The 22,115-nt window shown below is 39.3% G+C and overlaps 2 protein-coding genes across 15 annotated transcripts in view; both read right to left on the bottom strand.

Moving 5' to 3' along the window:
* GKAP1 (G kinase anchoring protein 1) overlaps positions 1–12,051 on the bottom strand; it is a 30,272-nt gene extending 18,221 nt beyond the window's left edge. For 2 of the 8 annotated variants that reach the window (XM_075137695.1, XM_075137690.1), the window contains exons 1-3: positions 11,788–12,051; positions 4,881–5,144; positions 2,613–2,756 (exon numbers count right to left, since the gene is read on the bottom strand). In XM_075137695.1, the coding sequence (XP_074993796.1) occupies positions 2,613–2,756; positions 4,881–5,093 (357 nt within the window). In that variant the 5' untranslated portion in view covers positions 5,094–5,144; positions 11,788–12,051. The other 6 variants (XM_075137698.1, XM_075137696.1, XM_075137691.1 and 3 more) reach the window with 5 other exon arrangements.
* Positions 12,052–14,630: 2,579 nt separating this feature from the next.
* KIF27 (kinesin family member 27) overlaps positions 14,631–22,115 on the bottom strand; it is a 29,980-nt gene continuing 22,495 nt past the window's right edge. For 6 of the 7 annotated variants that reach the window (XM_075137686.1, XM_075137689.1, XM_075137688.1 and 3 more), the window contains 7 exons: positions 21,047–21,223; positions 20,201–20,416; positions 19,569–19,775; positions 18,541–18,739; positions 17,914–18,078; positions 15,842–16,242; positions 14,631–14,983 (listed from right to left, as the gene is read on the bottom strand). In XM_075137686.1, the coding sequence (XP_074993787.1) occupies positions 14,786–14,983; positions 15,842–16,242; positions 17,914–18,078; positions 18,541–18,739; positions 19,569–19,775; positions 20,201–20,416; positions 21,047–21,223 (1,563 nt within the window). In that variant the 3' untranslated portion in view covers positions 14,631–14,785. Of the gene's footprint in view, positions 14,984–15,680; positions 16,243–17,913; positions 18,079–18,540; positions 18,740–19,568; positions 19,776–20,200; positions 20,417–21,046; positions 21,224–22,115 lie in introns of all 7 variants that reach the window. The other variant, XR_012671024.1, reaches the window with a different exon arrangement.

The raw sequence follows: 22,115 nt of genomic DNA, 5'->3' as shown, positions 1-22,115 counted from the left end.
TTTATTTCAGGGTCACAGTCCACTGCCCTGTTAGTAGGCTACTGCAGAGATCAGTGGGGACTCACAGGCTTTCAGTAATTCTCCTTAAGAGCCTAAATATGCAAACTCCATAATTAAATTCCTCACCATTTTCACTCGTGTGCTTTTTTCCCCTCATATAAGAAAAAAAAGCTAATTCAGTGCCTGTCAGTGCTGTAATACATGGGCGGCATCTACAAACACCAAAATAACAGTTTTGAAAGGAATCTTCTTGATTATGCATATTTTATTAAGAATACCCTAATGAGACGTGCCCTCCATGTTACACACTTTGAGCTATGGAAAACATTTTGGTTGTTGTTCTAAGACAGGAATCACAAGTAGCAATTTCTTTTTCCACCCATCAGATCCCAATATTCACATTTTTAAGAGTTTCTCGGTAAAATTAAAAGTAAGTTTAAAGCAGTTTGGGCAACTTTTTGGCACTTTGAGGTTTAAAACCCAATGCTTTAAACCATTTATGAACCAAAAAAGTTCACTGTGATCTCTATCGTTGACTCAAAACCTATAGTGTCAAAGTCAAACTTTGTTTCAAGTTATTGGTATAACTATTGCATGTTCACAAAATATCAACACTGCAATTTAGCAGTGATCATGCCAGTGTCAACCATTTAATTTTATATGTTTGGTGCAGCAAAAGAAAAGTTAACACAGGATTTGTTGGAAAAATACTCACAGTCCAATTGTACCTCCATTCTTTACTCTCAGTCCACTGTGACCACAGAAAGCTATTCAAAATGTAGCTGTGCTGCAAAGCAGTCTATTCTTCAATCTCAAGAACTGTAACAGCATTTGGCTATTCCTTTTTCTCATAAAAATGGGACAGAGATGTTTTTAGAACTATAGCTATCGTATGTTACAATTTTGGTAATTGCTCTAAAGTTATTTTTAAAATAAAAGAATCCCAAGGTAATGTCACAGCCTATATGTCAGTAAGGTCACAATTAATAAGAATTGATTGTTTATAACTGAGTTTAGTTTGTCTGACCGTTTCACCACCCAATAATTAGACTATAAAATTCTTTACCTGAAATAATTGCTTCATACCACACAGAATAAAAAAACCTGTGAGTACTGAACAAAGCAAATCTGTACCTTAAAAAGTAATTTTGAAGTTAATTAGCTCTGGAAATTTTCAAAAGGATTATTAGGTCATTACTCCACTGCTAGGACAACTATCCAGAAGCCTGCAAAGTTAAGAACTTGGCTATAGTCTGTTTAAGGAAGCACTTATACCAAAGCATTAACAACATACAAAATAATCAAGGACAGTATCCAGATGTCAGTCTTTCGTCAATATGGCTTTCTGTATCATATCTTAATTAGAACAAGAAGCAGTTCAATCCCAACTTTTTTGGTGAGACATAAGTTGAAGATTTCTCTGTAAAAGAAAGTAACTTCCTTGTAGATGCCAGCATAGAAGTTCAACAGCTTCATGAAACACTTTTTAACTCCAGTTGGTGTCACATATTAGCAATTTGCCTTGAAAAAGTTGTTCGAAGTTAAATACTCTGAAGGGCATCCTCAAGCATAACAAGACAGCCCAAACTATCATCCACAGTGAATAAGTGCATAGGAGAAAATTATTTAACAGGAATCTAGAAAAAAGTGTACCAAAACATTTCTTTAAGCACCATCTGAAAAAATGCACTAAAACAAATTCTTTCTATGTCCATCTATGCTATTTTGGCATAAAATAGTTGAAGTACTGCAAACAATTCAGAAAACACCATACAAGAATCAGTATCATACAGTATCAGAAAGGAGTATTTTAAATGTTGAATTCAAGTCAAGAACCAAAAAGGCTAATTCTAACGGTAAGTACTTTTCCTAACTGACCTCACAAGGACAGAAACCTATTGTATTTGTTCAAGATTATTTTACTGTTTCAGATTAAGAGCATTTTGGTGTGCAATTTCTGTTTGTGATAGCTTTGGCAAGAAGAAACACAGTGAAAACATTATATTGGCCTTCATATAGGCACAGTCAGTCTTTGCTTTCTCTCTATCGTATTCTTCAAATGTTAATGAATCCTACTAATAATATTATTACCAAAAAGATGTTCTAACATTAAAAACCAGAGGTTCTTACACCGATAGGACTACGCTAGTGCGCTAAAGGACAGTCAGCTCTCAGAGTTCAAGTGTTCTTTGTTACTTAGAAAGGAACTAGCTATTTCATGCCTAACAGAACTTACCAAGTCTGGTTTACTATGAATCCGTACTGTATACCCATATATTGCTCCACCAAAACATCCCCAGCTTTGCTCCCACCACAAGCATTTCACCATCCTTCCATGGTAGTACTTCTACTTGTTGTCCAAATGATATAAATTCCTCTCACCATACTCCAGTATTCAGAGTCCAACTACGAGGTGTGCAAACAGCAGCATGTGCTGGCTTTAAACTGTGTTTGACAGAAGATGTGGCCTGAATTTCCACTGAAACCTTTCCTTCTATGTGGCAGTATTTTGTTGCTTCCTCTCCAGCCATCTCTCTCTATCCATGAGATTTAACTTCATGGAGTAACATATTTCAGGAAAGCCAAAGACAGCTGAATACAGTAAGCTGTACCTGCTCATCTCTTTGTTTCCACTCCTGCCAATTTTCTTCCCGAGAGTCCTTCTGCATTGCAGTGTGCAGTTTTTGTTCACGCTGAGACAGACAGCCTCTATGTGAGGATTTCTGAGGAATCTTTTTAAAAGCAAGGTTTCTGAGCTGAAAAACAGTTATTTTTAACACTCAAAATGTTGACAAGTACACAGAAATGGACTTAATGGACTAACAAAGGCATTCAGACACATGTGCAAATAGACACGCATGTGCTTTACCTTACTATGTAGTTTGGAATACATTTTTGTGTAATCGTTTATTGTACAGACCATAATGTAAAGTTATGGAGTACTGTGGATCAGAAACACCACAGCCACATAATATTAAAAAATGAAAAAGTAAATATATTTTGCCAGCTGCAAATATTTTCAACAAATCTGAAGAGATAACCATCTGACAGATTTCATGCTGGATCAGGTATTATGGTGTCCTCACACCTGACCCAAATTAAATACATTGCCAAAGAAAAGGTGGTATACACAAATTTGGCATCAGCAAGCAGAGGAACTAGAGGTTCAGGTAGAAAAAGAACAACGTAGACAGTCCTTACAGTTTGCCAACCTTAAAGTTGGTCACATTTTAAGAACCTGCAATAAGAATTACTTTTAATTGCTGCACCATACGGATACAACAGTACCATCTTAAAAATACCTTACATAATTATAAAAATTTGACAGAGAACAAGTAACCTGCAAATTTGGCAGCTCCAACACATTCATTGCTCAAGCTTAAACATTAACTGACACTCTGGTCCTTACATGGAGTGAAAATAAAGGCACCAATACAATCTACTATCAATTTAGAGACAGGGATTTCCTTAACATAAAGGCTCCTGGAAGGGAGAAAGCAGCTATTATCAGATGAAAGATGAAAAAGAGAAACAAAGTACAATAACAATGTTCTCCTTAATGTGTGTTTATCAAGTGTCATGACTTCTTCTTAAAATGGCAGCTCACCTTAGCTTAAAGTTACTTAAAATCAGGCAATAATGAAGATACTCCAGAATAGTTTTCCCTTCCCTCCAAACAGTCCTTTGCCATACTGCCTTTTGCTTTGCTACTGTCTTTCTTACTGCCTGCACCAGCACTACAACCCCTGCTTCCTTCTTCAGATTACAGTGCAGACCATTCTGATTTATAATTTCCAGGGAGTATAGCCATAGACATGGTACATGCTGGGGGGAAGAAAGTGAGTCAGCCCTTACTTGCCCCTCTGCCACCCCAGGAATAAGTATCATTTCCGTGCAAATGAGTTTCTGTAGATATATGCAATGCATATGCATAGACACAATTATTTTGATGGCATTAAAAGTTCTGATGGTGGTAAGGCAGGCATAAAGAAACATCAGGGTATGCTTATTGAAAACTTAGTCTTCAATATAAAAAGAACAGCATAAAAGCTGAAAAAAAAAATCACTTTACTTAGCATTACTGCAACTACTGTTTTAAGGCTTAATAGATACCAAAAGAAAAAAACATGGGTTTGGGGGTTTTGTTTGTTTTACATACTAGATTTGGTAAGAGAAGTTTCAGGCAGAATGATTATCTCACATCAGCTGTCAGGCACAGCAATCTCGAATTCCAGTTCCCAGAATCTCGGAACAATTCTTTTAGTCTCACTTCTTAATTTCCATTTCATCTGAGGTTTAAGAATCCCAGTGTCAGAAAACCACCACTGTTCTTCACTCCACCTCCCAATTCACAGGAAAAAAAAAAGCGCTCTGGATTTAATACATTAAGGGGCTGGAGTAACGGATAAACCTGAAAATTACAACTTAGGAAACCAGATTTTAAAGCTCTTCAGACAGAGTAGGCAGGTCTAATTATCTCCTAAAAAGAAAAAACCTTGAAAGCACCTTTGAATTTTAGCATGCTGGCTGTCCAAGCAGGCAACTAGAACTGACTACCTGCAAACTTCTGAAAACAAGCTGTTTCCTAGCAATCACTTTTTAGAAAGGTCATTCTCTTCATCATAAATTAATTATTCAAGTGGTGCTATCAAAAAAGTAAAGCCTAGCAATTTATTCTCAATAAAAATTTTCAACTTGTATAGTAGGGAGTATCCTACTTTTATATAAAGAATTCTCAATAAAGCAAAGGAAAAAAAAAGCAGTCTCTGTGACTAAGTAGCATTTGTTTCATAAAAAACAAAACAATGACTTGTCAGGGGCCCCAAAAATTATTTATCAGATAACAACCTTACCCACTACTGAAAATATAATCCCTTTACCTCATTGGCCTCACTCTGCTGCTGTTCCTTCTTTTTTCTCCTTTTCTTTCTTTTCTTCTCATTTGTAGATGACCTTGCCCCCAAAGCCTGAGATTTGCTGGCACCTCGGCCACTTCTTCCTCTTCCAGGCTCCGAATCAGTATCGCTTTCGACTTGTAGTAAAGCAAAACGAGACGCAGTGGTAGGAACTGAACTGATTGCTGAAGATGCCATTGCCACATCTGAAATTCTACTGAGCTGGCTTCTTTTTAATTATTAGGTTTCCTAAGAAAGTAGCACAGAAATAAGAATGAAAACAGTGTTTGACCAAACAATCAATAATTTGTATCTGTTAGCTGCAGGACTAGTATAAAAACCCCCAAAACTCAATATTATCTCCTTATATTTTTACTAAGTTGTATTACCTTAAGTATTTGAACAAGAATTACAAAAAGAAAGAATAATCTATAAAACAACAGTTATTTTAGGTTAATACATTTGTTCCTGAGGGATTATATTTGATGGAAAAAACAAGTAGAAGACTCTAAAAGAAATTGGCCTTCATGATCTGGAGGGGAAAAAGGAGAAAAAAAAAAAAAGATAGGGGAATAGTGTAGCGCTCCAAAACTGTTTCAGGTGCCATCCTTGGAGCCTGACAAACATACGATTTGAGAAAGCAAGCAAGTATATATTATGCATATTGCACAGGCTCCAGTTTTGGCTAAGCAGCCTTATTTCTTATTTTACAAGTGGTATCATTTTGTTCCCAAGCCACTGGAGATTCAACAAGCAGTTTTCTCCACAGGAAGGTGAGCCCAGCATTGTGGCTGGTGCTGTTTCAAATATTAGGGCCGCCTATTCTTACAGCACAACACAGAGGATGTGTTGGGGGGAGGCAGAACTGGGAAACACGCCTAAGCCTTCCGTTGCCCCCTGTAGCTATAAACAATGTGTATATCCCCATGACACAATTCCAAAGCACAAATCATTTATCTAGTGTAAAAGCTGAATTTTTGGCATAGGAATATATGGCTAGTTGCAAATTTTCCATGCACAGTTTAGTGAATTAAGAGAAGATTGAAAGTGATGTTATTCCATCAGTGATTATAAATTTCATAGAAAACAGACATCTAGCTATGTTGACGTACTATGACAGGGAGGTGTAGTGAAATACTACATACTTTTTGAAAGCACTGTTTGAAATGAATCCTTACAGTTTGACAACTATAAACATAAGTAGTTGAATATGTGTTTAGATGGTCTACAAATATGTTGCTTGTTAACTATTATTACAGAAGAACATGAGAATCTACAGAAGTTTCAAGAGATTGTTTTTACCGCTAAATTCCAGAATTTCCCAAGGATAAACCTCTACAGGTGCTCTAAAGATGCTCAGACATATCAACAGAAAACAACGCTATGTTACCAATGCTATGGTAAATGGTCATCATTGTGACCATTACCCAAAAGAATTATTAAAAAGGAGTATCACATTTCATTTCTCAGAGGTGAAAGAGAATGAGCAAGTAAGCTAGTACTGTTCTTATTCAAAATTTACCGAAGACAAAGGTTACAGTGAACAGCATTCTTCTCATACAAAAGTTACCCTACTCTATTCCTTTCAAAAAAGGAAAACAAAGCTGATCGTATGAAGCTGGTTGTATCCTAAGAATAAAACAAACTTGACATCAAATTGTGAATTTACCCGATGCTGATGTTCACACACTCTGATCAGACCACAACCGCAGATCTAAAAAACCCACCTAAGTCACATCTAAAACACCGTAAGTAATCAGTACTTGTAACTCTCTTTAAATGATTAAATAACAGGGTAGGTTTAGATTTTCCTGGTTTTGTGTATGTGTGTTTTTAAATGCATTTTAATACTCAATAACTCTAGTTATCCTGCTTAGGAGCTCAGTTACAGCTGAGAGATGTTGTGCTATTACTACTTGAACATGCAGTAAGTTGAAACCTGAAACTCGGAGAAAAGATTAAAGATACATCTTCACAGAAAAATAGGACCAAATATAAGTGCTCAGTCATGCTATAACACGAACTTAGAATACTGGATAGTGCTCTTGGCACTACACTGGACTACAACAGTCTTAACAGTGGACATTTGTAAACTCTCTACTGTATTTGGCTTCAAAAAAAAAAAGAGCGCACTACAGGATGTTTCTTGTCAGTCAAAAGCTTGGCACTTCTAGTCTCTGTCTACTTACTGCAATATATTTTGGTTTTCATATAAATAAACAGCACAACACAGTCTTTATTAAGTTGTCAGCTGCTAATGGTGCCAAACACTTTTTTTGCCCATACAATTTGAAAACATTTCATATTTTCAAGCTGCAGTGATAGCAGCTAGATCCTTTGGAAACACAATTTAAGAGAAAACATCATCAAGATACAGTTATTAATCACTCTAGAAAACAGATCAAGAAAGACGAAAAGAGGTTGGACTTAGTTAGCCATAGCAGCTGAAACTCTACATCGCTATGAAATAAGGCTGCAAACTCTTTTCTCCCTTTTCAACAAATACAACAAAAATACAACAGGTATACCTTTGCTGTAGTTGGCATACAATGAAGTGCCCAGCTGACAAGCATATTAAACGTACTACCCACAAATTCTGCTGTTATAATTCACTGAAATACTTCAGTGACAACATGAAATTAATTTATGGAAGTTTATTTGTGAACTACATTTGTTTCCACAGAACAGAAAAAATGGACAGTAATGAGCTTGTAGAGGAAACTGCAAATACATGAGATTATAGATTATTTTTCACTTAAGTCTAGAAGAGCTGTTAACATTCCTAACTCAGTTAGTAGGACATTTCAATACAGCTATTCATATTACAGCAGTATCTAATCATTCCATTTCTGCAACACTTAAAGATGGATCCAGTGATTCACCAAGGCCTACCACCAAGCCATGCCTCACATTTTAATACCACACCTACAATTCTGACAGCCAAATTTTACCGAGTACCTAATATTTCAGTTCCAATATTTGACTCCCCCCCATAGGAAACCAATGGGCTGATCTCAAAAGCTTTCAGCTAAGCACAATGCTTGCCACGCCTTTTACAATGTTTTTTTTCCCCTTTAACAGAGAATTATAATTTGTGTTGTTCTTTATTATTATAGACATGAACAGTCTTAGCAAATTAAAGCATTGATGTTCTTGAGCTTGAGGCTGTGCTCAAAGAGGCTGTTTGATCACACAAAAAAAAGCGTTCAAATACCACAGTGTTTTTTAATTCCACAGATCAAACTAGGATCTGAAAAATCATTTTAACCCTTACAGTCCTTTCAAGAAAGAGTTTGACAGTCTGAGAAATGTTATGTGTTCATAACGGTCAGTTGGCCAAAGCCTATCTATCCAAATATAAGACAATTCCTTTCCTTGCGGTACGGAGTACAGCGAGAATCTCCAAGAGGAGTAACAGGAAGCAAAGCATGCTTGTGGCATCTACACAGCTCATTAATACCTCAAGTGAGGCCGCAAGTTTAAAAAAAGCCCAACAAACAAACATCAGTACTTGGAGTTGCTCCCACATGTGTCATGCATTAGCGTTACTCATACACTTCTGAGAAGACTTTCTGTAATGTACCAAGAAAGTAACTAACCCTCCATTTTCATGTTAATGAAAAGATCACTGATAATGGATTTCGAAGTTGCAATACCACTATGGCATCGATACACAGGTGGCACCAATAAATGACCCAGTTTCAAACTTTCTGTTTTGCAAATCACTAGCAGACTATTTGTTCAACTGTCCCTGCAATGTTTCAAATTATAAAGTCTGTAAAGAGTTCCTACCACCAAAATGACGTATAATTCAGATTCATGTACCAACACCATAAGATAAGCATGATACACCATTAATTTCAAAGCAACATGAAAGCATTTGTTATGGCTAGCAAGCAGTAATTTTTTTGGTGCTCTACTCATTCCTAGGTCATCCTCTTCTATAAATCATGTCAGCCTACATGAACAGATTATTTTGGAATTTGATACTAAATCAATAGATTATACCAAGTTGGTCCCATACATTTAACATATTACTTTAGCATGTCTGACAGTGATTTGTAAGCACAAAGTGCTTACTCTACCTTAAGTTCTTGGTAAACACGGAGACATATTTAGAAACTTAAATCGTTACATGACCAAAGAGAAAAGGTATCTTGTTAACTTCAGTTCCCTGAAGTCTACTAAGTATTACTTCAGAAACATGAGATTGGTGGGTGCCCTGAAGAGCTTCATTATCGTTTTAGACATGATGTAACAAAGATTAGAATCATAGAATCATACAGGTTGGAAAAGACCTCTACGATCATCATGTCCAACCGTCAACCCAACACACCATGCCCACTACACCATGTCCCTAAGGGCCTCATCTACACGTCTTTTAAATACCTCCAGGGATGATGACTCAACAACTTCCCTGGGCAGCCTGTTCCAAGGCCTGACCACTCTTTCAGTAAAGAAATTTCTCCTAATGTCCAATCTAAACCTCCCTTGGCGCAACTTGAGGACATTTCCTCTCGTCCTATAGCTGGTTACTTGGCAGAAGAGACCAACACCCACCTCGCTACAACCTCCTTTCAGGTAGTTATAGAGTGTGATGAGGTCTCCCCTCAGCCTCCTCTTCTCCAGGCTAAACAACCCCAGTTCCCTCAGCCGCTCCTCATAAGACTTGTGCTCCAGGCCCTTCACCAGCTTCGTTGCCCTTCTCTGGACACGCTCCAGCACCTCCATGTCCTTCTTGTAGTGAGGGGCCCAAAACTGAACACAGTATTCGAAGTGCGGCCTCACCAGTGCCGAATTGCAGTAATAAAAGCAACATGCTCACCTGGTGTTACCATAACTTGAAATCCCTTTTGTATCAGTTACTTATACTTACCCGCACGTTGCGGGTGAAATAGCTTTTGAAATACTTAAATTTTAAAAATTCTACTGTCCAATACGTATACTAAGAAGAGTTTAACACGCATCCACAAACTTATTTTGTTTGAGCATCAGCAGCTTCCTGGCCCGTGTGCAGCTTTGCACATGTGCATGAGTTACCATTTAACTGGCAAGCGTTCAAGCACCTTGAAGCAGTGAGCAGTACATCACAGTTTAGGAGCCTCTGGTCTGATGCTAGCAATACACCTTTAAGCATCTGTGAAATAACCACATAGCTTTAGATGTGGGGCTTTACTGTTTCAAGGAAAACATGCTGAAGAGCCCAAAAATATAACCCATTTCCTATTTAACCACTTTCACCATCAAGTAAATCGCTAATAAACATGCAGATTTTACAAAACTTTGAAAATAGGGTATTGTCATGCTAAAGCTTCTTCCCACATACTAAAATACATACTTATGACAATCTACAATCAATATAGGCTCTTAGCAACACCCGAAGTATTGACTGACTTCAGTACTTGCCTGTAAAACTGAAATAACACTAAAATACACAGTATACATTTGTAAATGAAGGAACACATCCATTCCCTACTGGCACTGATCAACCTTCGCACCTTCTGCATATTACATATTGATTTTTGGCTGTTTATACATTTACCACAGCAAGCTCAATCTACTCTTCCTTATCACTGCATTTACAGGAAGTTTTGTACAGGAGGTCCTCCCTGTTGGACAAGCTTTCTCCATTTACATTTTGGTTTATGCCATCTGATCAAAAGCTATAAAGTTGGATTAAACTGCTCTAAATCCTTAAAATTACTTAAGTCAAGTAATCAGCTTGTCAATGAGTTTAACAAGTAACTTTACAGCCAAAAAAAAAACCACCCCAAAAACCTGGTTTAGAAATCTACTTGAGAGTTGCAGCACTGCCATACACGGCAGCAATAAACCCGTGGCAGGTAAAGGGACTTGCACAGTTTGGAAGCAGAATGTGGTGAATTTACTGCCGTGCTTTCGAAAAATTAATGTTTTTGAGGAAGAACGGTTTTTAAAACATTTTTTAAATTCAGGATTAAGATGAAAACTGACAGGTAAGTCCGACTTTAGTTTGAGCATAGGATGCTGACTAACAGCATAAACTCCCTCGCTTTTCTTCCCGCGATTCTCACCCCATCGAAAAAAAAAAAAAGAGTTAAAAGAAATTAGTTAAGCTTTAAAGTTAGGAATTTAGATTATCTAACAAATTTTGAAACTTCACGGTCAATTTACCGTACGTGACTAATGCAACAAAAAAGACTAGCGTTCTTAGATACCAATACGTATTAGCAAATTTAACCAGTGATCCGTAAAGGCCCCAATGACGCTTTGGCTTCTAATTACGATCAGCGTTTTTGCTGTAGCTGAATTTTTCCAGTTAAGGCACCTGTCTCCACAACACGCACCCGCAAGCGGCGAGCCCTTTTCGTGCCGCGGGAGAGAACGAGCAAGTGGAGAAGGCCCCTTTTGGGAGAGCCGCCCGCGCTCCCGAGCCAGGCCGACACGGACCCCCCCGCCCGCGCCCCCCGTTTCCAGCCGCGCGGCAGCCCGCCGGCGTTGCAGACGGGGAGGCGCAGCCCGACGCCGTCACCGCAGGCAGGAGCGAACGGCGTCGGGCTGCGACGGCCCAGCGAGCCCGGAGCCAGGCTCCCCGCCGCTCGGGGCTCCCAGGGCGGTTACGGCCGCCCCAGAGCTGTGGCCCCACCGGCCGCGGGGAACCCCGCGCCACCCGACCCGAGGTGCCCGCACCTGCCGCCCCGACGCCCCCGAGCCGGGGCCCGGCGAGGCCCGCTCGGAAGGAGCCGCTAGGAGGCACGGCCCCCGGAGGACGCCCTCCTTCCCCGCCGCCACAGGCCGCGACCGCCCGCTTCCCGCCGCGGGCAGCCTCGACCGCCGGGGAAGGGGCGGCAGGTGCGAGCGGGGGGCAGCAGCGGAGAGGCGGGCGGGCGGTCGCCCGCCGCGGGACACTCACTCCAGTAGCGGCAGCAGGGAGAGGCGAGGCGAGCGGAGCGGCAAGCGCTACTGCCCCGGAGCGGGCGGTTATAACGGGCCGGTGGGGCGGGGCGGGGCGGGGCGGGCGCTGCAGCCGCAGCCGTAGCCGTAGCCGTAGCCGTAGCGCGCGTCGCCAGCCCGCCGGTTTGTTGATGTGCCTCGCCTGCTGGTTGGCTGGGCGCCGGGCAGCGGGGCGCGCGCTGCCCTCCCAGCGCTGCGTCACAGCGGCGTTATGACTGCAGCCGAGCCGCCGCCGGCCGGTACGGGCTCCGGTCGGGATCAAAACAACTACGGGGCACGGAACGCGGGGCGGCCGCGGGTAGGCCGCCTCCCCTCAACCCCCAGGGCGGTCGCTGGGCCGGCGCTGCCCGGCATGCACTGCGGGGGCGCCGCCGGGCCCGGCGCCGTGCCGGAGGTGGAGGCGAGCTGGGACGCGCCGTACAGCTCGCGGGGCTACGCGACACCCTGGCGGCCCCAGGGGCAGAGCTGTGCTGCCCGGCCGGCCGCGGCGGGGGGCTGGCAAAGCAGGGAGGGGGCGAGGCGGGCCGCGGAGCTGGGGCGTGCGGGACACGGGCGGCAGGCTGGTGACGGGGCAACCGGGTGCGAGCCTCGGCTCCCCGTTGATCCCCCCAGCCCGCAGAACGTCCGACCTGAGCCACCCGCGGTGAGACGCCGCGTGTTTTTCCAGCTCCTTTGAAGTACCGCCGTGGGCGAGCGCTAACGGCCGCTGGCGCTCGGGAGGACCCCAGAAGAGCCGAGCTGTTGGCGCTCTGCTCTGCCGGAGGTCTTTAGCCGGCGGCCAGTTACGCCGCTGTGCTTCGTAACCGTGGCGTCCCGTCAGTTGAACAACCCCCCCCTTGTCCTTCGTTCATTTGCGTTGTCTCTCTCAGCTGGTGCACTGTCCATGCCTTGTGTGATTGTAGATCATGGCATAAATAACCCAGGTTAATGAGGTTACCGCTTGCAGTATTACGAAGTTTGCTGTATTGCGTTTAGTGTTCACTGTTTGGTAAAAATTACATAATGCTAGAAATGCATAAAACGTGCATTTGTTGAAGTGATGCCCTGCAAATAGTTTTTCTTACAAAATACCCTCAGATTCATTGGAAGCTCTACATAACCTGCTTAATCAGCACACTGATCCTGAAAATCGGAACTGAGATACTGTTTATTGGCCGTACAATAAAAGTACATTTAAGCTGGAACCTTCAAATCAGTCCGATTGAAAACTGCTTTGCCAGGATAAAAGCTCCTTCAGCCCACGCACATAGCTGGAGTTTCAATACCTGTTAAATCTCACCTTCAAGTTACTAAGAACTGAACTGTGTTTTGGTATATATTTAACTTACTAAAAAGCCAGATTTGCTTCTCACAGGGGGTGCAGTATTTACACAAATCAGAGAACTTCGGCAAACTACTTGCGTTCATGTGCAGTAGTAAGCAAAGAGTCAGTAATGGAAAGGGCAAGAGTCTATTACAGAAATCCAGCCGTCGCAGTGTTCAGATAATCATAATAGAGAATTGGGATCAGAAGTAAAGTTTGCTTATATTCAGTTACTAGCTAGACAACAGAACAGATTATACACATGGCTTTTTTTATACACATGGCTTTATACATATGGCTTTAACAGTAGGAGAAACAGCTGTTAGTGGCATGGTGGGTCACTGCAAATTAGCTCCATATTGTTTTTACCCTATATTGTTATTGCACATCAGCTAAATGTCCATGAAGGCCGTAAATGCCAGTGAATAACATCAATGAAGTAAAACAAAGAGTGATAATAAAAGCCTATCAGATGAAGTCTTGTTTTTAATTAGCAGAAATAAGAGGAGCTACCTATTGTCTGAAAGAGGTAGAACCATTTTATTTGTTAGCTCTATTAGAGTTACACAAATGAGAACATAAATCGCTGCTTACTTTTCCCTATGTGACTGCCCTTACTGGCCTCTCATTGCTTTGCTTATGTTAGGTCCCTCTCATGGCCAACAATTCTTCCACTTCTTCAAAGATCACAGATGTACCTGATGTATTTACCTACCTTAGCATTAGGTGACATTGTAGTTATGTCTTGAAATGGGTATGTGTGGCATACAGAATCTAATGTTGGAACAACTACTTAATCTGCAGCGTCAAAGCTACAGAAACCTCCAGAGCACCAGCTGACATCTACTAGTGACTGAGTTGTACTTTCCTGCACTTTCCCTTGCTTATTTTGCATCCATAAAGAACAGGTTTTTCATTTGTGGAAACTTCAAAAGAAGAGGAATTAATATTTATTTATAGGGTAATGTGAGGTGTATGATAATGCACGGTATTATCTTGAGAAGAAATGCCTTCAGCAATTCCTTCACTTAATAGGGAGATGTAGTAAATAAGTACTCATTGAAACTGGTTTTACTTGTTTCTGTTTATTACTTTTTGACTAGAAACATTAAATGAATGATATATACACTAATATTAAACTTGACATTAGTTAAGACTCAGTACTTCCACGACTGTAAAAACAATCAAGCGCAATCAAAAAACAATCAAGAAAGACCCCAATCCTTATTTCACAATTCAGCTGAACAATAGGTAATAATTAGGTATAATTGTGAAAGATACAATAATTTGACATGTTAAGTGGTTTATCTATCTGATTAGAATGAAATATGTTGCAGTCTACTCAGAAAATTTTAAAATGTGCCACAAGACAATAGGTCCCTTTATCATGCTGTAAGAGCATCTTCATAATCTACACAGATTTGAACTGTGCTTGCAGCGTGGAGAATGCAGTTCGGTTATACCTATAGCCACACATGCTATACACTGCCTAAACAGTGGCAGAAAGCAAAAATTCCTTTCCTAAATACATCTAATCATCTAAGACAACATTTTCAAACATGACTGCCTGAAGTCCACCACTAAAATAAAACTAACTTTACTTTCAGTACTGCCACTTTTATGTAGGAGAGAGTTACGGTTAGAAGTGTTGATCTCATTTAAATGCAGATATTCTGGTCTCTGCCTTCAAGTTTGTGCAGCTGTTAAGCGTATGCTTCTCGGTGACCACTGTCCTCTTACAAAAAAGATTGGCTTTTCTTCCTGAATACATTACCAACAACAGTATAGCAGTAAACCGAAGGATATGCGTAGTCCTTGCTCTGAAGCAGATATGGAATCCAGAATAAATTGTCTGTGAAAGGACATGACTAATTAGTACAAATAAAATAATACATTGGTCTATCTGGCTTACCTAGAGGATGCTGAATTTGGTCCTCTTTTTTTTTCCATTTTAGTAGTACAGAAATAAATATCACACTTTGAGTTGCCAAGTGCAATTCTTTAAAAGCCCAACAAACAAAACCAGAAAGTTAAATAAGGAATTCTCTTAATTTGTAAATAAGCCATAAAGAAGAAAATAAGAAAAGTAAGTATTTTTATGTTCCTTTTCAGGAACAAATTTATCTTTAGGTACTGATTTTGATCTCAAACATGGCTCATATAAAATGTTTTTAGATAAAAAATGTACAGAAGCCAGTCATTATCAATACTAGGTGACAGTCTGGCAACTAAATTTTCTACTTATATATCCAAATAAATTAAATAGTTCGTTATTGTTTCTGACCCAAGAAAATGAAGGACAACATTGTTCTAGGAAACCTAAATTACGCAAGTGCAGTGCACTCCACAGTGCAATTTTTGAAAAAGGTTTATATTTTTTGAAGTTACTGCAAAAAAACCAAAATAAATTATTTATTCAACGTTAAAAGGCCTTCGAATGAAAGTTCTTAGATACTGTGTTAAGTAAAATCCATCTCAGATTCACTGAAACTGTGTGAGCGTAACACCTAACGACTTGATAGTGAGCAGTAAGAACTAAAAACGCTTACTCATTTATCCATGGTTGATACTTAACAAGACCATGAACAAAGAAATCTAGTACAGTTGCTTCAGTAGCAACAGTTATTAAAAACGCAATGAAGAGTAACTATATCTTAGTGACACTAGACTTTTTGTCCATTTCAATGGAATCTGGAGCAATAAAACTGACACCAACTCCAAGGCTTGAGCGTCTCAAAGATAATTCAGAGGGAGGAATATGACGTAGCTCTCGGCGAGATAGTTTTACTGGAGTTACTCCTTGAAACTGTGTTACGGTTTCTCTTCTCTGGATGACAGAAGGTAGCTGAGGATGAGATTTTGAAGGCTGAGCTTCATCTCTTCCTGTTTTGTCATCACTAAGGCTTGAAAAACATTCTTTATTGCACCCAAATTCTGAAACATCTTCTCCAAGCTTGTATGAATTCTGCTGTGCTCTTAAAGTACTTGTTCTGTCTGTTTCTTTTATTTTCCCTGGTCGACTATTGGTTTCAGAGTTAAGTGTCGACTTGAATTCTTCAGAAGCAACTTCTGCTTCATCTTGACTGGATGCCTTGTCACCGGCACTGTTATCTAAAGTGAAATTTATCAGGAGATAAATAGCTAAAAGTTACAACTCTTCTGAGTGCCTGCCATCAAGAAATCTTAGTTAGTCAGTAAGGTTTTATCAATATCACACATCAGTAACTTGTAGTGTGAACGTGGTAAAAAATTATCAGCACCTCACATTTTGTCCGTTCTGTTAAAAAAGTCTGTCATCTACAAAAACATCAGAGGTATTAGCTGTTACTTTCCTCTGACTAGGTGCTGGTAATACAAGCCTCACATAACTTGTAGTGTATTGTAGCAGGCAGTCTTAAAACAACTGAACCATGACAGTCAAATATGAAGTTATTCATATATTCAAAACCACTCAGCAATTACACTAGGACAACACACAAAACACATTCTGCAAATTTGACTGTAATGTACACGCAGGGCTTTTAATATTTTTAAAGCTCAGCAACAAATCATAAGGTGTTTTTATTACATTGCATTGCAGCATGCCTCAAAATGTATTTAGAAGAAAAATAACTAAATACAGAGTATTTCTTATAAAACTTACAAACATATGTATTTGAAAAAGTTGGAAATTCACAGGAATCTTCTCCCTTCTTCTCCTTGCTACAATTTGGCTAGGATGGATGTTTCCCCACATGGCTACATGTCCTGAACTACATGCTTATTTGTGTAGTAGACACAGCATAGTTTTTCCCATGCTCATTTATCCAACCCCTAGAATATTCACGTTCACAGTTTGACAGTGTACTTTATAGTAATGAGTGTGTTGGCTCATTATCCTGCCTAGAGGGCAAGGGCTGAGCCTTAATTCACTGTGGGAGCAGCAGGTGGGTGGTCAGTATCTATGTGTTAGGAAGGCACGGCACTGCCTGAGTGGAAAGAAACAGAAGCATCCGTTGGGAGGAAGAACCAGTCGGGCTGAGCCTTAAGAAGAAACACAGGGCCAAGAAGGCTGTATTGTGCGTGTGAGGTAACGGTGGTGGCATCGAGAGGTGAGACAAGCAAAATAGTGACAGAAATGGAACCTTCTTTTCTCCTCCACTCCTCCAATCCTAGCTATATTGTAGGTTTGGATTCTGGCAAGTAGGACATGAAACAATTAAAAACTTACAGTAGCAGTTGATTGTTGGTTTGTTTTTTGGTTTTTTGTTTTTTTTTTGTGTCAAAGCACAGAATCGCATTAAAAAGCGCTTTTTTTTCCCCTACAAATGTATAAATCCTCTCTTTTAGCCTTAGTAGGTAAGTAACTAAAGTAAGTCAGTAACTGAAAGTATGGAATTCTTCACTCACAATCATAAAAGTAAGTAACTTTTATGAAATCAAGTGCTGGGAGCAGCCTATCTAAAAGCATGGCATATGACAAAGCTGATAGTTACAACTTCATTCAGGCCTTTTCAGATAGTAAAATTCCTTTTTCTTAACCACAACAGTTTTGAGGTTGTGGATGCTGAAATTATGTTAGAATCCTGAGAAAACAGAACAAGAATTTAAACCACTGGTATACCACTGCTACAGCTACAAACCAATGTTGTCTCTCCTTTGAAACTTGGGGAGAGATGTAATACATTCCTGGAATTCAGTAAAAATACGATTTTGATGTCTATCTGATATACTTCTTTGTGTTCACCACCCTTCAAATGGTCTATTGACTATTGCATAAATATTTTAAGATAATATACTTACATTTAGTGGATACCAATAATTGATGGGATGATTCTCCAAAGAGGCCCTTCAATTTCTTCTTCAGCTCTCTGCTGGTTTTCTTATAGAAAAATAAGTCTTTTTCCAGTTGCTGGACTTTTATTTCATACCCTTTCAAGGTTTCTGCAATACCTTCACCATCTTGTTCTAGGAAAAGTAAAACTAGTTTAAGAACCAGATATCTCTGTGCCAAAAATCAAGATGCCCAACTAGACAGAATATGTCTTGTATCTTGCTGACACTTTGCTTGCAGTGTGTACATTTTAACTAGTATGACACAGGAACAAAAAAGCCATGCCAAACCTGCTTGTCAGTTTTAATAGAAGTATTTAGAAGATCAAGATCAGCAGGACCAGTATCTTTCGGCTTTCCAGTATCAGCAAATTCTGTATGAAAATACAATTCTGATACTGCTTTAAAAAAATATTCAATTTTCTGTTCATACAGACACCATGTGTCTGTTCCTCAGCATCCTACACAACATCAGAATTAGTGACAGCGGAAATATATCTCTGAACCTTATTCTTCTTTTTTCAGTTGGAATATAGGATTTCTCAGTAGTGACTGAAGATAATACTTGCTGTACAATCCTTCCCGAGAAGCAAATACCTTTGAAATGATGCAGTATTAACTGTATTTTTTTCTCATGTTCTTTGTGTTGTAGGGTCAGCTGTCTGTCACATTGCAACTTGACATGTTCAAGTGCAGATTCTAATTCACGTATTACGTTTTTTTGGTCTATGACCTTCATTTCCTGTTCTTCAATCTGCAGTTCCAATTTACGTCCAGACTCACGTAGGCCAACAATCTAAGAAAGAAATAAACTTTTTTGATTTATCAAACCATTTTCATAAAAGCTTTTACCCTTCTGCTTAACAGATTAAAGCATACAAAAGCAATGGTCTCTATAAGCCATAAGCCTATATCGCAAACAGTCTTGCCCACTGTGACAAGTTCACACTTCAGAAATGAGCTCTGTCTATTTTGATCACATGGACTAGCGGATTTTTTTAATAATCCTGTGCACAATTTAAGCTGAAGCAACAGTGTTTTCCTGATTCTGGAAAACTTCCAACTTGCATCCCATAGACCACTTCTTCACCAAATCACCCAAGGTTCACCCAAGGTCACAAAGACACACCATGTCCTAATGCATTTAATTTTTGTGTTTCCAGTTGTCAGTATGATTCTTCAGTATTTGGCTGTACACACTGCAGGCAGTGTATGCAAAAATCCAGTGTACACTGGATCTAGGAAAAAAAAAGAAATACTAGCCTGAGCTTTATGAAGCCTGCAGTTGGGAAGAATTTCAGTACACCACCACTATTTAAATATGTTGCTGCTCCAAAAGTTAGCCACACAAAGCACTGGAAAGGAGCAAGAAAATTTCCAGATATGCAGCACCTTTTAAGCTAATGACCCCAAAACAAGATATACAAAGTTCACACACAAGTATCCTATTTAGGTTAATGTAAAAATTAAAAATGTCTGAATTAATAACAGATGTATGTAACCTGAAGAGATTTTCACCAAAAGCTTGTTAAATTTATTTTTATTTCTGGACACCATTTCATTTCATTGTCTAGAATAATGTAACAGAAAATAGGATAAAATATTATTCATTAACCAAAACAAACCTTGTTGAAATATTTGAAGAGGATAGCTCTGAGCTCTGCAGCAGACAGGGAAACTAGTTTTCCTATTACATTATTCTCGCTCTGTGAAAGAATCTGAGAAGATGACCTAAGCAAGTGCTGGCGATTCTGAATACTTTCATTCTTGTAATCAATAGCAGCCTCCAGGGCTTCAATTCCTTCTTCCAGCTGGAAAAGGACATGTTCTTCCTACAGAGAAAAAACATGAGTGAGATCTTTAAAAAAAAAGTGTAGAATTAATCTTTCTATACATAAGACATTCTTTAACCTCATTCTCAGGAGTTAAACTAAACTTAAGGGCAAGAAAAACTAGTAGTAGTACAGAGAATGGAATGGGAAAAATAAAAGGTAGAGTACAAATCTAGAACATTTGTCTTTTTCTGCCATAGTACCCCTTCCATGAAACAGAGGTCAATCAAATGGTTCATCACAAAAATACGAGTCATGTTTCCCTTTTTATCCTTCCCTCATCCTCCCCACAGTTTGACTTCTACTCGTTTTTTTTGGTTGTGCTGGTTTTCTGTTGGATTAATAAATGAATCAGGTTCTGATCGGAACGCTTTATTATACAACACTATCTATAACCTATATTTATCTCAGAGGTGCTTACTTACTTCCGTTGACAACACTTTACCATCTTTCAGTTTCTCATCCACGCTATTTCTTCTTCTGAGCAGTTGATCCTTTTCCGTCTCGAGAACCCGAATTTTTTCCAAAATGTCTGTCTTATCTTCAGTGGTGCTGCCCTGAAGCTGCATACCTTTATCACACAGTTCCTGATCCAGCATACTTAGGCGAGTAGAAAGTTTCATACTATCTTTGTTTAAAGCCTAAAAAAAACACAGTAACCACAGATATAAAACTGAGATACTCCTCCCACTAAGAAAAATGTAGATGAGCATCACATTCTGCAGTGAAAGACTTGCCTGCTTCTTGCAATGGGACCCCATTTATTTTGAGTAGACAGCTACTATAAAATTTACTATTTACCCAAAAGATGAAAGAAAATAAAAACACTCGATGTGCAGTTTTCTACATACTAAAAATTAAAGGGGCCAGTCATTATAAATGACAATGATACTTCAATTTCTATTCACTTTTGCTACTGAAAAATAAATAATGCAAAATGTTTCGCTGTCATGTTCTCTAGTTTGCAAAAGGACTGAGTCATTTTTAGATATCGTATTATTTAATGCTCTGCAATAACAGAACTCCACAGTTCAGATTTTTTTGTTTGGTTTTGTTGTTGGAATTTTGGGGAGAAAAAGTGAATAAAAAATATTATTCTGTGTTATTCACAATTTAAATGTTGATTAGCTCAAGCCACACAATAACTTCATGGCAGTAGTAGAGACACAGGTCACGTGGCTTAGGCTTCTGCTACCCGTCTGCCTTCCCCCACCCCAGTCTTTCAGTCAGCACTGTAACTGTGGTGAGTTTTGTGTTTTTTCTTAAATCACCTGGCTAGATCTCAGTTTCTTGATTTCCAGGTGGCTTTTCTCTTGCAATAGTGCTTCTTTTTTGGCTATAATGGCTTCTCTTTTCTTTAAATCTTCTTCTAGTTCTGCTAACTGTTGGTGCTGTTGGAGAATTCTTTCCATTTCTTCATCCAGCCATTTCTTTTGCTCTTCTAATTTCTAAAGTTTAAACAGAGATCCAGAGAGCATTAACCAGGACTTTTTGGATCAGAATTTTATGATTATATTTTTCCTTTTTCAGAATAACTGATAAAACTGTAGAAGAAATTGACATTTCTAATGCTAACATTAATTCTGCAACAGAATCTTGACTCGGAATAATACAGAAATTGAACTGACTTAAAAAGAGGCTCAGCAATGTTACATTGCTACATCTTGTATAAACAAATTTGTATCAGATGCCTTTAATGAAATGTATTCTTTTTCTAAGAACAGTTATATAAATGGATGTCTTCTATATAATCACAGCAACTATATTTGGAAGTTATCAACCAACCAATTCTTCAGAATTCAGCTAGCCCATCCTCATTGCATCATAGTTGCCCAAGACCAGCTATTTGTGGAAAAACATTAAGTGACAAGAAATTATGATGTTGACAGAAAGAAAGACAGTAAATGAGAGCTCTGATCCTGCTAGCACAGTCCATTATAAATTTATTCTGAAGCCACAGTTTATGAGTGGATATAGTTCTGGTAAGGCTAAAAAGTTGCCTTTATTTAACTTTTAAAATTTCTTTTCACCTTTAAAGACTTTGGTAAGTCATGAAACTCTCATGTTCCAATGTCCACATCTGAAATAATGCAGGTGGCACTGCTGCATAGGACACGTACTTTTCTAACCCTGCTAGGAACAACCAAAACCATAGACCTCTGTCATTTATACCAGAGGGGAAAACAAAAAACCAAACAAACCATGGAACGTTTATAACAGAGCTCATCAGGATCACCCTCAATCCTCAGGTTTCTGAATCAGCATTTTTGACAAATCATAGAAAGAAAAGACATTAGAACCTCTCCTTTCCTTCATTCAAAAAGAGTACAAGAGCTGCTA

Source organism: Calonectris borealis, chromosome Z, assembly GCF_964195595.1.
Source record: "Calonectris borealis chromosome Z, bCalBor7.hap1.2, whole genome shotgun sequence".
NCBI lineage: Eukaryota > Metazoa > Chordata > Aves > Procellariiformes > Procellariidae > Calonectris > Calonectris borealis.
Note: the sequence above shows the minus strand (reverse complement) of the source record. Positions and strands in the feature narration are given on the sequence as shown.